The sequence below is a fragment of the Dermacentor andersoni genome, chromosome 11 (genome assembly GCF_023375885.2).
Source record: "Dermacentor andersoni chromosome 11, qqDerAnde1_hic_scaffold, whole genome shotgun sequence".
Classification (NCBI taxonomy): Eukaryota; Metazoa; Arthropoda; class Arachnida; order Ixodida; family Ixodidae; genus Dermacentor; species Dermacentor andersoni.
The window spans coordinates 120,222,345-120,238,149 of record NC_092824.1 but is presented as its reverse complement, the minus strand read 5'-3'; the positions used below and the strand labels follow the sequence as shown (position 1 = coordinate 120,238,149).

At 44.5% G+C, this 15,805-nt stretch overlaps 1 protein-coding gene across 6 annotated transcripts in view; it reads left to right on the top strand.

Annotated features, from left to right (window-relative positions):
- The window catches only part of Pka-C1 (Protein kinase, cAMP-dependent, catalytic subunit 1), a 443,650-nt gene that overhangs the window by 385,165 nt on the left and 42,680 nt on the right, over window positions 1-15,805 (top strand). For all 6 annotated transcript variants that reach the window (XM_050186148.3, XM_055075499.2, XM_050186154.3 and 3 more), the window contains 3 exons: window positions 2,488-2,549; window positions 5,786-5,914; window positions 12,549-12,647. In XM_050186148.3, the coding sequence (XP_050042105.1) occupies window positions 2,488-2,549; window positions 5,786-5,914; window positions 12,549-12,647 (290 nt within the window). The remainder of the gene's footprint in view (window positions 1-2,487; window positions 2,550-5,785; window positions 5,915-12,548; window positions 12,648-15,805) is intronic.

Below are 15,805 nucleotides of genomic sequence, written 5' to 3'. Positions count from 1 at the left end.
GTGAGTTGCTCTGTGGCTCTGCTTAGGTTCAGGTTACCAGTTACGGAGCCGACAGGGTGGTCAATTGCCACACGTTGCAGTCTGGGCCATTGTAAACAGGGAAAAGCGATGCTATTCAGTCTGGACCGTGGCCACTGTGGATGAGAGGTGCGGTTGGGGCTGCTCTCTGTGTATGAAGGGTGCTGACACCACACATAAGAGGTACCATAGTTCACAACAGATCACAGTGCTCTGTTTTTCTATTTTCATCATTTTCTCGCTTACAAAAGCTTGGTTTTCATTACGAATGAAAAATTCGTTATTACAGAAGCATAATCTTCCAACCTAGCTCGACTTAATATTTGCCTTTTGTGTCTCTTTAAGGTACTGCATTCATTGGGTGCTGTTATTTAATATGCTTTTGATTACAGGAAAAGGGTTCACTTGCATAGAATTGCATTGGGTACATAAATTGCATAAATCTGAGTTGCAGGACATGAACATGAAGAAGCGTGAACCTACATCCGTGCTCATTTCTCATGCTCAATACTGCAGTCTTCTCAAGTGGCATTTTTACACATATGTACAAGAATGCAAAAAAATTTTGCTCATTAGGCAAATATGCTCATTTGCTTGAATGGCATTTTGTTGTTTAATGCTTGCAAAATAATGTGGACACCTTTGTAGTCTCTTGCATGCCTTTAGTCATGCGGTCTGACAGAATTTAATCGGTCATTGACTGCTTGCCCACAATTTTAATAAGGAATGCTTCTTTGCCTGGTGTTTTGTCAACTCCTAGTTATATAATTCAAATTTTTTGGCACACTGAGAAAACAGTGGTATTGCCTGGTGTTAAGTGCTGAAGGAGTTTAGTTTAGCTCAGCCTTCCTCAATGTTTAGGTTTAGCTGTGCCAGGGGAAATTTGGAGGTGAGTACATTCTTAATGGTGGTAATTTCTTGAGTTATACATCTGAAGAGGTTGTTGGCAGGATCTATCTAAGAAAAAGAAGGCAGCACACAATAATGATGTGTGCTTGCAATGTGATCACATAATTTCAAGGCGGTGCTGATGGTACCATTATCAGTTGACAACAGACATCAAGAAGTTGGGCATGCACCCTGAAAACTGTGCCAGCACTTCAAGCACAGTGTAGATGGATTTCCTATAATGCTTGAATGAAAATTTGGGTTTGTGAGCACTGCAGCTGTACGCTTTGATCACAGCACTATAATGTACAAGATAAAAAAAAAATTTGCTGTCGTGTTATCTTTATTCCTAGAGTAAGAATAACAAAAGGCAGCCTGTACAAGGCCTTCTAGGTTAAGTTATTCTTTTATTTTGTGTTTATATCTGCAGCACATTCTGTGCTTGTTTGCATCTAGGTAATGGCGTTGTGAGTGGTACCTGGTCATTGCATTGATAACAATGATTTGGGAGCATCCAATTTCTAAATATTTACAATAGCTTAGCACTATCAAATGTGAGGTCTTACCAAGCAGTGCCTTGCGATTATGGCATTTCTCATAACATAAAGATTCTGCTGTGCTCCACATTTTAGGTGATATTGCCAGAGTTGCATTATATGCTATGAACTAGAAAATTTTAAGGAATGAATAATTAAGCAGTGATATGGTGCAAGCTGCAACATTAGTAGTGGCCACACTGTTCTCCCACTATAACAACAGTGGTGGAACAAGAAATGTTGTTGAAGCCAATGTTTGTTTTAACAAAGGAACTTGTGGAAGCATTCGCTACAGCAACCTTCCTTGTTCGGCCACTGTTATATTATAATTTGAGCTCATGCCATTGTATTGTTGTGTAGAGAGAAGTGAAGAAGCTGTCATGTAGTACATAGTTGCATCGTCTTCCATTTCTTTTGGCACATCCTCTAAGTGCGTTGAACTAGCCTGGTGTGTTTGATTATCCTTATAAGTTTGTGCCAACCTGTGTGGAACAAGCTATCAATAATTAAAAACATGGAGTAAGAGCATGGCAGGTAGCTTACAAACATACACGTCAAAAAGAATATCAAATTTTCCAGCATGCCAAAAACAAGCCATTGCATACAAAAGTGCATCCATCAGCCATCTCAACTCTGTAACATTGCTTAGAGTTTAAGAAATTTTTGAACAGAAATTTGTGCATTATAACTTGCACAATAACCTTGTTATAAGACCACCCTTGGCATGAGCAGACTTTCAGGACTCCCTTGTTACTCATTGCATATGTTTAGTATGCAGGTAAAATCTGATTTGGTGCTGTTTTTTCTTGTGTTTCTCTAACACTACTAAACAAGTATTGCTGTAAAGGAATTGCTTCACTTTGATTAGCAGTTTGGTAAAGTACCATATTTTTGTTTACAACATTCTATCTTGCACTTCATAAACATTTCCAGTTTGCGTAAGCGTTTGTAGTCATATGTGTTACTCTGAATTGCACTGCTAAACCATTTTAGGCCAATTATTCTGATGCATCTGTGTTGTCATTTATTTCTCTTCTTCTTATAGTTGAAAGGTTCCTTGAAGAGGCCAGGAAGTCCTTTGAACAAAAATGGACCAGTCCTAGTTCGGTGAGTGGAACTGTTGTATTGCAATCACCAATTTAATGAAACAGATTTTTCAAACATACCCCTCTATCTGCTTCAGTAAATAAAGCACATGGCAAGAAAATTTTTAGTCACCATGAGTTGAATCCAGCACAGACCACTTTGCATTGTAACTGACATGTTAAAGGGGTTTTGAACCAACCCTCGGGCTTGGTGGAAAAACATAGTCTGCAGATGATAGCATATGCTGCTGTGACCATTTCAGCCAAGTTTTACTGTCATATGCGGTGCATGGAGCTCGCAAGTGGAGTGCGAAGTCGCCTTACTCTCTTTTCAACAGAAGCCTGCTTCTCCTTCTTTTCTGGGTGCTTTATTTTGTAATAAAGTGGATTCCATAAGTGACTGCTATTGGCCAATAGCTGATGTCAATCAAGAAGGGTGTTTGGATCAGTCCGCTTCTCTTTACTGTTACTGTGTCATCAGCAGTTAAACCAGCAATTAAGAAGCGGCAACTACCGTACCATCTCACAGCCTTCACCTCATTTTTGTCATTCCCATGGCACTCGAAGTGGTACATGAAAGTCATTGTTCTGCATGGGCACAGCAGTGCCCATGCAGAACAATGACTTTCATGTTCCTCTTAAAATCGCACGAAGTTCTGGTAGCAGCTTGGCCTCCAATATTGGATGGCATAACCCTCTGTCACGCTTCCCGATGTTGGAGGCCATAATACAGGCACAGTAGCTTTGTTACTTGCCACAAGATGGTGCCACTGCCTTATCATTGATGAGGCTTCTCCAATTTCTCTTTCATTGGAGTCACTGCTTAGTCATGTTGTCCATAAAAATCTAGCCGATAGCCTTAGCATTTATGTACGTGGTAGCAGTGTACACAGAAAGTAGCGCAAATTTCAGAAAGTGGAGGGAAGGAGCAGGCGGCTTTTTAAGCAGGGCTGGCTCTCGTGTGTACAAAAATATTTATCTAATACATTCATGACAGCATTGACGACTTACTAAACAGGCTTATTTACCATTTTCAATAAGTGGTGCAGTGCCCATTTAAGTGCTGGTTTACTAAAGGACCTGTGTTGAGTTCAATTTTCTCCTACAACAGCAGGAATCGAACACTGTGTAGTGCCTCACTGCTAACTTGCATGGCAGCAGCACTTCTTTATCTCATGACACAACATTGTTGACCATTACTGCAGACAGTTATGCCTTAGATGCAGCATATAATGGGTCATTTTAGAGCCAGTGACTCTAGTTCCATGAGTGCTATCCTTAGACATGCCATGTATACATTGGCATGTCTAATCATTCAGTGCTAAATGCTTTGGCTTTTGATTCTGAGTATTTTTTAAATATAATTGATGAAGGCATGAAACTTCCTTTCAAATTTTTGTAGATAACAGTTTACATAATATCATTAGTTTTTGTGCCTTCAGTACATGACTGTGGAAGAATTAAGCTTTTGCTGGTACTTGGGCCAATAGTTTCATCGATGTTCACTCTAAATCAAGTTCGGCGGCATCAACATATGCTGTGGAGCATTCGACCAGAGTGGGTAGCAATAATATAGAAATTGAAATGTCAGTGTCCTCTCCACATTTAACCAGATGCTAGTGTAAAAGAATGTGGTTCACTTTCAGAAGGGTAACTTGCGATTTCACACCCTCCTTCACTGCTTGGCTGTTGTGGAATGTGTGGTGGCTAAGTGGTAATGTGCAGCTGAGCTCTTTCAACTGTTCTATTCACAACCATTTACATTAAGGCAGTAGTGTTTATTCTGAATATGTTTCAAGCTAGAAATAAGCTTAGTGTGCAAGTTTATAGTTTCTTAATGTCGTCAGTGGGTGCTCCGATTGATAAGTTCTCCCTGTAAGAATATAATAGCTATAAACATCCAAGTACATGTGCACAAACTTCCTACTGTGGTTATCTTGTGAACTATATTATGTGCACTGAGTGGTCAATGTTTGTGCGGGAGCACTTAGTGCACTTTGTGGCATAGCTGATAACATTGATGGGATGAGCTTTATGGTATAATGTTCTTTTAAAAGCACAGTGGTATGTTCCTTCAGGGAAAAAGCAAACACTGAAACACCTTTATCAGAGCTGTCAAAATAACTACCTGTTATGATTGCAGCTATAGTAATTCAAGGCAAATCTTACTTATAATACCTGTGTCAGTGCTTTTGCAATGGCAGTTGATCCTGTGCTAGTGTGAATGATATTTATGGACTCCGGAACAGTACTTTGAATTTGATCGTTGTGTTCCCATATTCTTATTCGTTGTAACAGCGTAGGCAATATGCATTACAGTTGTCGCTATATGGGTGTAATTGTAAAAGAGCTTGTTACTAGAAGGGTAGAAGTAAGTTCAAATGAATTTCTAATAGTAGTGGCGAATTGGACTCTTGCACATCACATGTTGCGTATTGTATAGATGTTGCTTTCTTATAGAGTTGGATCAAGTTTCCTTTTTGATAGAAAAATTGGCTTGATACATGACTTTTACTGCAGCACACATATTGCAAGTACTAAATTTTGCGTGAGTAAGGGAGCCTGGTATAATTGGACCTTCCTGCTAAATTAATTCCCATTTCAGTTTCTCACAGTGATGACATTTTGCGGTGCATTTAATTTAGTACCATGTTTAGGTGCAGTACTTGCCTGTGTTGCCCTCCAGAATGAATATATGAGTACCTGTTGTTTGTGATGATGGTGGATGAAAAGTGTAGATTTTCTCAGCAGTAGTGTGGTGGTATCATATGCCACTGTCATGGTGCACTCTGTGTCTTGCCATAATGATCACGTACAGCATCATTGCTCCTTTCTGGGAAATAAGTTTTGCTTTCACATTGCACAGACAATGTGCACTGTTGATTTATTCTAAACAATAGAGCCACAAACAAGCCAGTCAGCAAGTTTAATGTCACCTTCATAAAATGTACTTTCAATGGTTTTCACTTTGGTGATTGTGTGAAAATAATGCAAAACATGCATTTCAAGTATTCCTTCAGTATTAACGTAAAATAGCATCCTAACACAAGAAAGAGTTTTCATTTTTAGCATGGCGCTTGATTATATTATGATAGAAGACACAGGTTTGCAGCTAGAACCACTTACTTGACAAGTTGATGTGTAGTGACTTTACCAAGGTTTTCAACTACTCAAAACAGCTGTGTTGCGAAGCCTCACTTATGCAGCACTGGAACTAGCATGTCATTACATTGACATGACTGCCCTGTTGACTCGCAGAACACAGCCTGCCTGGAGGACTTTGACCGGATCAAGACTCTAGGGACTGGCTCCTTTGGGCGGGTGATGCTTGTCCAGCACAAACAGCACAAGGACTATTATGCCATGAAAATACTAGACAAACAAAAGGTATGTGGCTAGCATGTCACCAGTTTCATTCATCAAAAGGACTAGTTGGTGGTCTAGTTGCTTCTTGCTGAGTGAAGGACATAATTGTTACTAAAAAGATGTCCACAGTCACGAAGACAGAAACAGAAAAACACTGATGACAACATTGGCAACTTACCTTTGTTTACCCTTGATTGCTACTTTTTCTGGGAATTCCCAGCAACATTTGATACTGAGAAGGAAAGGCCAGTTGTGCATCTTCGCATTATAAGATTCCCTTTCATATTATGCTGTTTTATAGAGTGATGCTTTCATTCCTTTCAGGAACATTTTAGGTTTACATGTTTGCATTGAGCTGTATGCTTGCGTTCTTTGTGAGGGGCACAGCCCCTTGTTGTAGTTTTGATAGTACAGTAGACTTTCCTTATTTCGACTTCAGCTTATTCAATTCTTCAGTTCATTTGATCCCAACCAAACGTCCCAACTGGCCAAATATTTCCTTATTTCAACCCTGAAATTCGCCATTACTAGATAATTCAAACTTGACTGGCTATCATGAATGCACCTGATCCACATGGGACCCCAGTGGCTGCAGTGTCTGTCACGGCGGCGCTAGGGGTCAGTGAATGCATTAAAGGCATGTTGTCTCCCTCTGAAAACACCTATTTTCAGCCTACCTTGGGAAGATTTTCACACACACACACACTGTTAGAATCGCACCGCTGGCACGAGTTGTTGCAAACTCAGCGCTGACACCCGTTGTTGCAATCGGGTCGCAAGCCCCAAGGGTAGCGTTGGCCTGGCGGCCTGGGGCACTGGAAGCATCCGAAGGTCTCGGCAAAGCATGAGTTGACTGGTAACAGAACAACTGGTTTATTCTAACATCGCAAAAGAGCGGGCGGTCAGGTCGACCGAAGTGAGAGACGGGAGAGCACGTAACTCGACAGAAGAAATCGGAGCCTCTCTCTTGGCGTCCGGGGGCAGCTGCTCTTATACTTTCGCAGTTGAGGGCAAGAAGGAAGACCTCGTGACGAGACCACGTGACGGCGGGTACGGACGAGCTGAGATACATGTTGAGACGAGTGTAGTGACTCAACCGCCGGCCGGGCGCCGGACAGACCTCCTCGCTTCACACTTGGGGAGCTCCTCTCCCCGGCTGCCGCACTTTGACAAGCGTGGCACACACACACACACGCACACACGAAGACACGTGGCACTGAAACACGCCTGGACGCGCTTGGCGGGGAGACTGCGGGAGCTCCGAACGGGCTAAAATGTCCGCCACTTTGAACGAAGCCCCGGCGTCCGTTGCATCCGCGCCGGCTATACCGCGCGTCGTAGGCGAAACGTAACAGACCGCCCCGCCGGGGGAAGGAGATCCCGATGGTCAGGGGACTGCATCCGCTGTCCGGAGGGATGTCGCTTGATGATGCTCATAACCGAAGTCGGTCGTCCTTCGGCGTTTCTTGAGCGCAGCGCACATAGAAGGCCTCGTTCTCTCGTTCAGGTTCACACAGGACACTGCAAAGTGACTTCGGGAGAGTTGACATTTTTGTTCTCGTTTCCGGCAAGCGTTAGAACCACGCCGAAAGTCAACCGCTCAGTCAGCAAGCACGGCACAACCCTCACTAAGCCCTGCCAGGCTCTTTCCCCTTTTATACTACTGCCTAGTTCCTTACAGTAGTTTAGCAGCACTCAGAACGCGTCCACAAATCGGAAAATTGCACTAGAAAGCACATCATCACTTTGAAACACTACACAAAAGCAATAGGTTAAAAAAAATCCTGCCTCAGGAAGAAAAACATCAGTAACAAACAATTTTGAGGCTGATTCCCACGTTAGGGGCTTCGACTTAAGCCATCGGCATTACCGTTGAGACTCCCCTTTTTGTAACGCACCTCAAAGGAATGTTGTTGCAAAGCGAGGCTCCAGTGCAGGAGGCGGCCATTTGTGGAAGAGATGGTCTGCATCCATTGGAGAGGGCAGTGATCTGTTTCGAAGCATGCGAAGCGGAGATCGCAGCGAGCGACCGTACACTAGCTCAGCTGGCGCAAACCCCGTAGCCGCATGCGGCGCGGTCTTTAATGCCAACGTCACCCCAGGCAGACACAGCTCCCAGTCAGTTTGTTGTTCAAACCACAATGCTCTCAACACGCGCTTCATGACGGAGTGGAGCTTCTCAACGGAATTCGACTGGGGGTGGTGCACTGAGCTGTGTAACAGCTTTACCCCGCACCTTTCGAGAAAGGCTGTCGTCAAAGCGCTCGTAAACACCGTGCCCTGATCTGACTGGATTTCCGCAGGAAAACCAACTCGCACAAATATGGACAGTAGTGCATTGACTATCTCAACTGAGCTTAGTTCTTTAAGCGGCACTGCTTCAGGGAACTTTGTCGCTGGGCAGATCACAGTCAAAATGTGTCTGTACCCCGTGGCTGTTACCGGCAAAGGTCCCACTGTATCAATAACGAGCCGTCTGAAAGGCTCCGTAATGATAGGTACCAACTTCAACGGCGCCCTCGATTTGTCCCCTGGTTTGCCCACCCGCTGACAGGTGTCACATGTCTTCACAAAGTGGTCTGCGTCCCGAAAACACCCTGGCCAATAGTACTCCTGCAAGAGACGGTCCTTAGTTTTCTTAACTCCTAGGTGTCCGGACCACGAACCCCCATGCGACAAGCGCAACAGATCCTGACGGTAGCACTGAGGCACGATCAGCTGATCGAACTCCACTCCTCTGCGGTCTAGATACTTCCGGTACAGGACCCCACCTCTTTCCACAAAGCGAGCATTTTTCTTGGCGATACCTTCCTTGACAATGGAGCGTATGTTTTCTAGGCTGCCATCCTTCTTTTGCTCGGCTATCAAAGCCGACCGGCTGACTTTTAGCAACCTATTAAGTCCGTCTGACGTAGGCGCGATGAGCAAATCTGCAGATAGCTCTTCTAACTTTCCCGCATCGGGAATTTCCTCTCCAGTATCTGGTGCCTTTAATGCTACAGCCTCAATCTTATTCAGTTCGGGCGTGCTCTGAATATCAGCTTGCTGCGCCTCTGACCCTTTCTCATCGTTCGACAACGTCGGTCCCGCAACTATCGCCTTTGCAGCGAGCTCCCGAACCTTCGATCTGGTTAAGGCCTGAACGCTAGCCTCACCAAACAAAAGCCCCTTCTCGCGCAGGAGGTGATCGGACCTGTTCGAAAATAGGTACGGGTACTGGGGGGGCAGCATAGATGACACTGCGGCCTCCGTCTCAAGTGCTCCGAAAGGTCCTTCAATAAGCACTTTTGCTACGGGCAGACATACGCTGTGAGCTTCCACGGCTTGCTTGATCCATGCGCACTCGCCCGTGAACATATAGGGTTCTACGTAAGAGGGGTGAACTACATCCATTGTAGCTGCGGAATCGCGAAGCACTCGGCACTCTTTCCCGTTCACGAGGAGGTCTCGCATGTAAGGCTCGAGAAGCTTCATGTTCTCGTCAGTGCTGCATAAAGACAAAAACACGACTTTTGTTTTTGTTTCTGGACACTGCGCCGAAAAGTGACCCGGCTTCTGGCACGTATAACAAACGCGCGCTTGCCTCGTCTCGAACCGCTTTCTGCGTTCGGCTTCGGCTGCCGCCGTCTCCTTACGTTCGGTCGGACTGCTTTCACTCGCATCCGCACTACGTGTGTCCCCCTTTGCTCTCATGGGTGTGAACTTTGGCCTCTCAAACTTGGAGCCAAATTCACCCTTTTGACCGTCCTTAGCTCCGCGAGCCCGACGCGTCACAAACTCTTCGGCTAGCTCAGCGGCTCTAGCCACCGTACTAACGTCTGGCCTATCCAAGACCCAGTACCGCACGTTCTCAGGTAACCGACTATAAAACTGTTCTAGCCCGAAACACTGCAGAACTTTCTCGTGGTCACCAAACGCTTTCTCTTCTTTGAGCCACTCCTGCATGTTTGACATTAGCCTGTAGGCAAACTCTGTATATGACTCACTTTTGCCTTTCTCATTTTCCCGAAACTTCCGTCGGAACGCCTCCGCTGACAGCCTGTACTTTTTTAGCAGACTCGATTTCACTTTGTCGAAATCCTCTGCCTCCTCTCTCTTCAAGCGAGCGACTACGTCGGCCGCCTCGCCGGGTAACAAAGTGAGCAAGCGCTGTGGCCACGTTTCCCGAGAGAACCCCTGCTTCTCGCACGTTCGCTCAAAGTTAACCAGGAACAAACCAATGTCCTCTCCAAGCTTAAACGGCCGCATCAGGTCAGTCATTTTGAACGATACTCGTTCTCCTGCACCGTGTGCCTGACCTCCATTACGAGCGCGTTCCATCTCAACCTCGAGACGCTTCATTTCCAAAGCGTATTGACGGTCGCGCTCTTCTTTTTCTTTTTGTTCTTTTCGTTCGCGCTCCTGTCTTTTTGCCGTCTCCCTCTCCTCAATGGTCTCAAGGCATTCCGACAGCTCGTCATCCTCAGCTTCTAACTCAAGAATAGCCCTTAGCAGTTCTGGTTTTCTGAGTTTGTCTGAGACATCCAGACCCAACTCTCTTGCAAGCTCCAGCAATTTCGGTTTGCGCAACGACTTCAAATCCATGGCTGCTCTGAATGCTGCTTTCTCTACTGCCTTCTATTGTCTTGCCGCAAACTAACCCGGCAGCAACGACAACCACAATTACCAGCTCTGTTTCTGACACTAACAAAAGCCTGGCAAAGCTCAGAAGAAGAAAGTCCCGCACTCACCAAACCTCGCAGCCAAGAATTCAGCGCAGTCGTTCCGCTGCAGGCAACCAGTCATCACACAGGGCTCGTTGCACTGCTCCCGGATGGTCGTTGTGCTGCTCAGCATACAGTCAACCGCATATCTTCGCTGCTGGCCTCCGTTGTCGCGATCTCACCGCTACCAGCCAGTTGTTGGAATCGCACCGCTGGCACGAGTTGTTGCAAACTCAGCGCTGACACCCGTTGTTGCAATCGGGTCGCAAGCCCCAAGGGTAGCGTTGGCCTGGCGGCCTGGGGCACTGGAAGCATCCGAAGGTCTCGGCAAAGCATGAGTCGACTGGTAACAGAACAACTGGTTTATTCTAACATCGCAAAAGAGCGAGCGGTCAGGTCGACCGAAGTGAGAGACGGGAGAGCACGTAACTCGACAGAAGAAATCGGAGCCTCTCTCTTGGCGTCCGGGGGCAGCTGCTCTTATACTTTCGCAGTTGAGGGCAAGAAGGAAGACCTCGTGACGAGACCACGTGACGGCGGGTACGGACGAGCTGAGATACATGTTGAGACGAGTGTAGTGACTCAACCGCCGGCCGGGCGCCGGACAGACCTCCTCGCTTCACACTTGGGGAGCTGCTCTCCCCAGCTGCCGCGCTTTGACAAGCGTGGCACACACACACACACGAAGACACGTGGCACTGAAACACGCCTGGACGCGCTTGGCGGGGAGACTGCGGGAGCTCCGAACGGGCTAAAATGTCCGCCGCTTTGAACGAAGCCCCGGCGTCCGTTGCATCCGCGCCGGCTATACCGCGCGTCGTAGGCGAAACGTAACAACACACACACAAAAAAAAAAAAAAAGCAGCTCACAATGTATGGTTATTACATTTACTCATTTATAAAGCGCATTTTTCTCAAGAAAATTTGTCAATGAAATGCCTTTACTGTGCAGTCAGTACAAAACCACACTCGTGGTGTTTTCAACAGCCAATTGCCAGAACCACTGCCATTGCCATTGCCATCACAAAATGGTAACAGACCAAGTTCTTGTATAGGATGGCAATGACCACACGCCACTGTCTGTCCTTGGTTACAAAAATAAGCTAATTAAAAAGATAGTCACATTGGGTGTCTTCGGCGTTCCTAAAAATTGCATGTGTTGAAGGACAAACTAGCAAAATCTTAATCTATACGGGATCCACTGTCCCATTCGTTGTTCGTGATTGCTGTGGAGTCGTTCGATAGGTACAGGATACGAAAGATGCAGTGGCACAATACGAAGAACGACATGGTGTGGCCCATATACAGCAATAATGTTTGGTCTGAGGGTGACAGTGATGGACATTAAGTGCAAATAAATTTCCATTTTGCAAAGGCAAATGTTGCTGGTTTCATCATTATTTTATTTCCAGAACTGGACGCGTGCTCCTTTTCTGTTAAAAATTTGGGTCTACATTAGATTTATAATTTGTTTAGGAGCTCCAGTGTCATTTCAACCTTGACGCCATTAGGAGCTTTATTGTCATATTTGTTTGTGTTTTACTTTGAGCCTGGGTGGATCCGTAAAACCTGGGTGGATCCGGAGGCATGCTAGGATTGGGCAAATGTACCTCCAAACGAAGTGGCTGTGTGTGGGGACATTTTTTCTGGCTCTTCTTCAATTAAACTTGCTGGATAATTAGATCAGTTTCATTGGTCCCATCAAGGTCAAATTAATGGATGTTGACTGTGTGTGTGTACGTGTGTTTGTGGACATGCATATATATATATATATATAGCAGGTACCTTGAAGAAGGAAAGGTACTGAGGTTATCTGTACATATTACATAACATAAGGCTGTGGCATAGTTTCAATTTTAATAACTTGATTTGAAATGATGCTTTAAATCTTTCATTGTGAATTCATGCAGATTTTTCTCCTGTTTGCATTTTTTTTTTCTGTACTCTTCCAGGTAGTAAAGCTAAAACAAGTAGAACACACCCTAAATGAAAAACGGATATTACAAGCCGTCGAGTTCCCATTCTTGGTCAAGCTAGCATACCACTTCAAGGTGAGATAGAATATATATTGTATGAGTTTTCTTTTCTTTTATGTGCGAAGAAATCATGCTCAGAGAACCGGTCTCAAGTCATTCGAAGTGGCACTTTGATTGCAAGATCAGTCTTTCTAAGCGTACCTTTAAACATCATGGCCTCTTAATAAGAATCCAGGCACTCTGCTTAAAATTTTAATGATGGCACATATAAATACTAGAAAAAAAATATTTTCTATCTAAATGTGCAAAACACATCGAGAATAAGCATAATCAACAAAAAGCAAGATATATTTTGCGGAACCTTTATCAGAAATAGGGTGGAAGGCAGAAAACTGGCAGTGAGCTTTTGCCCAAACCACCTATAGCTTTATTTGGAATTTCTACAGACAGCTCTCATCATATGTGGACCATAAGTGAACATTTCATTTGCTTGTTTGTGACACTACTGGAGCCTAAGATCCTGCATCGGTCTTTCTCCTCTGACCGTGCTTTCAAAGGAAAGCGAGTCACATGCCCAACTTCTTCCTCATGCTGCATTCCTGCTGTAAACCAACAGGTGATGTTGCTGCCTGTCATTCAGCATTTGCTGAAGACATTTAGCAAGAAACTTCATATTTAAATCGAAACTTTGCAAAATTTAGCATTCTGATGCTGATCACGATATTGCGGTTTTGTTTCTTGCTGTGGTGGTCACATTCTAAGGGGGGTGAGAGAGAGAGATAAAAGAGATGAGAAAGGCAGGGAGGGGTTGGAATCCAGAAGTGCTCATGTGCTTATATTTAGATTCATGCTAAAGAACCGCTATTGGCAAAAATGAATGCACAGTCCCCCACGACAATGTCTGTCATGGCTGCGTGTTGCTTTGCTACATTAAATGCTGTAATTTGAGTTGATTTTGAAATGAAAGTTAAAAGAAAGATTACCTGCTACTAATTGGAACTAAGTCCCCAGCTTCCAAATTTCACATGCAGTGCTTTGCAAATTGAGCTTAGCCGTAGCTGTTACGTGATAGCCGTGGGAGTGCTGGCCTCTGCCACTTGCTGTCGTGGCACATGTCACGCAGCAAGGCTACAAGCATTAGGAACATGAGCCTTTGCACGCTCAAAAATGTCAGAAAAAAAAGACCTGTAAGAAAACCAAGAAAGATTAGAATGCATCGTGGTTTATCATGTGTGACTGACAATGAGTGAACGATGTCGCTAGTCTTTAGTGCATATTGCTAGGATGTCACCAAATGTGTATTAATTCACTACAGTACTGTATAATTAATCAAATTAAAAGTGTAAATTTGAAAAAAAATTTCGAAATTTCATGCACTACTGAGCTGTAAGTTTGCAGCATTGTTGCTACTAGTGTAAAATTATGTTCAGTAGGTGGCAGGACAATGGGCTTGAACAGATGCTGTCATAGTCTCTTTGTAAAGACTACAGTCCATTGCTACAGATCTTTCACAAGTGAAGGAGTAAAATCTTCTTAAATCAGAGAATCAAAAGAGGATCAGAGGATTAGAAGAAGTCGCTGTTTCGCTCGAAAGGTGAAGCATTGATTGCGATGGCAAATTATTTGCCAGCTGTACGAAGTGTAAGGTTAGTAATTTTATCAGTGAATATTCTGAACTTTCAAATAATGAATCGAACAGTGTCTTGTTTGATTTGGTCTTGAAAACCAATAGCTACTACTCGTAAATGCAAATATTGTTTAATACTTTTCGAATGTTTTAAAACGTCAACTGCACTCAAATAAGTATAACATTTGAGAAAAGGTATGTCTCTTAGGCAGCCATACTTTATAGGCTGTGCAGCGATGATTCACACTCTGAAAATCCCTGTGCATGCAAGGAAACTGCTTGTTTGCTTGTAATGCTCCATTTGTGCTTATAAGAAAACGCTTCATATTGTTGTGTGTAATGACAGAAACTTGCCGATTTTGAGAATACTGGGATGTGAACATAGTTTTATATTAATTGTGATAATGGCTGTTCATTATTTGAAAGCTATTCGAAAAGTATTCGATTCATATTCGATTCGGTACCAAAAAATCACTATTCGCGCACCCTTATTACTAACTCAATTAACAACCGTGTTGTAATGTGCATAACGGCAAACACAAACACATCTCACTCGATGACCGCGGACACTCGCTGTCAAAATGTTAGTGGGACGAAGAACGGCAGCATTAGCTAGTGAATTCCCCATCGTGCTGCCTCTCGCTTCAGTGCTAACAATCCGAGCAAGAGCACAGCGCACACGAAGCCATTGGCTATCTAGGGTCGCCTAGCCTTCGAACCCACTGCAGATTGCCTCCAAAATAGGCTGCGCATGGCCATGCTCAGCCACCGCAGCTGCTGCAGCTGCTGCAGCCGGAGTGAAAAAGGAGGTGCACACTAGCCCGCTCCCCCACCCCCTTTGAAAGCACACACTTTCCCACTTGCCCTCTGGCATGTGGGAGAAGACACCGTTGCATCAATCCACCAGCCTGTGCGGCCCACACTCGCAGGCTTTTTCTTGCACCTATCACATATTGTTCGCGGCGTTGATGATGGCGAAAATTTGCCTGCAGTGGTCTGTGTAATCGTTAGCAATAAATATGGTAATACACCTTTGCTACAGCAGCTGCTGTACGAGTGGAGTGGAAACTTTGCGAATTAAAAGATGCTCCTTGCCTGTGGGCCAAGCACACTGAGCTGTGATGCCAGGGTCTGTTGCATCTGTTGTTGCTATAGTAATGGACACATCACCGAGTGACTGTGGATGACATTGCCCTACTCGTTTACTTAAAGGAGCATTGACATTCATTTTCGAAATTTTAGATACTCAACCACACGCTTCTCACACGTGAAAGCATGACACTAGGCAAGTATGAAGGTGTGGAAACACTTGTAGCACATTTTGATTTGATAGTTAAGATGGTCTTAAAATGCTGGACTTGGCATCGACATATGAAGACGTCATGACTCAGAGAAAATTTTTTTGATGTCATGCAGCAGTAAGGCCTTACTATGATGCTGATAAAAACGCGAACCAAAGTGCTGCACATGTTTATCTTTAGCAGCACTTACGTGTAGCAGCTGCAGCGATCGTATTAATGGAGCTCGCTAGCGTGTGATAAAATGATGACGCACTCACCTTCTTGGTGCCAAAATCGAAACTGGTTCATAGAAACTAGTCTTCTAG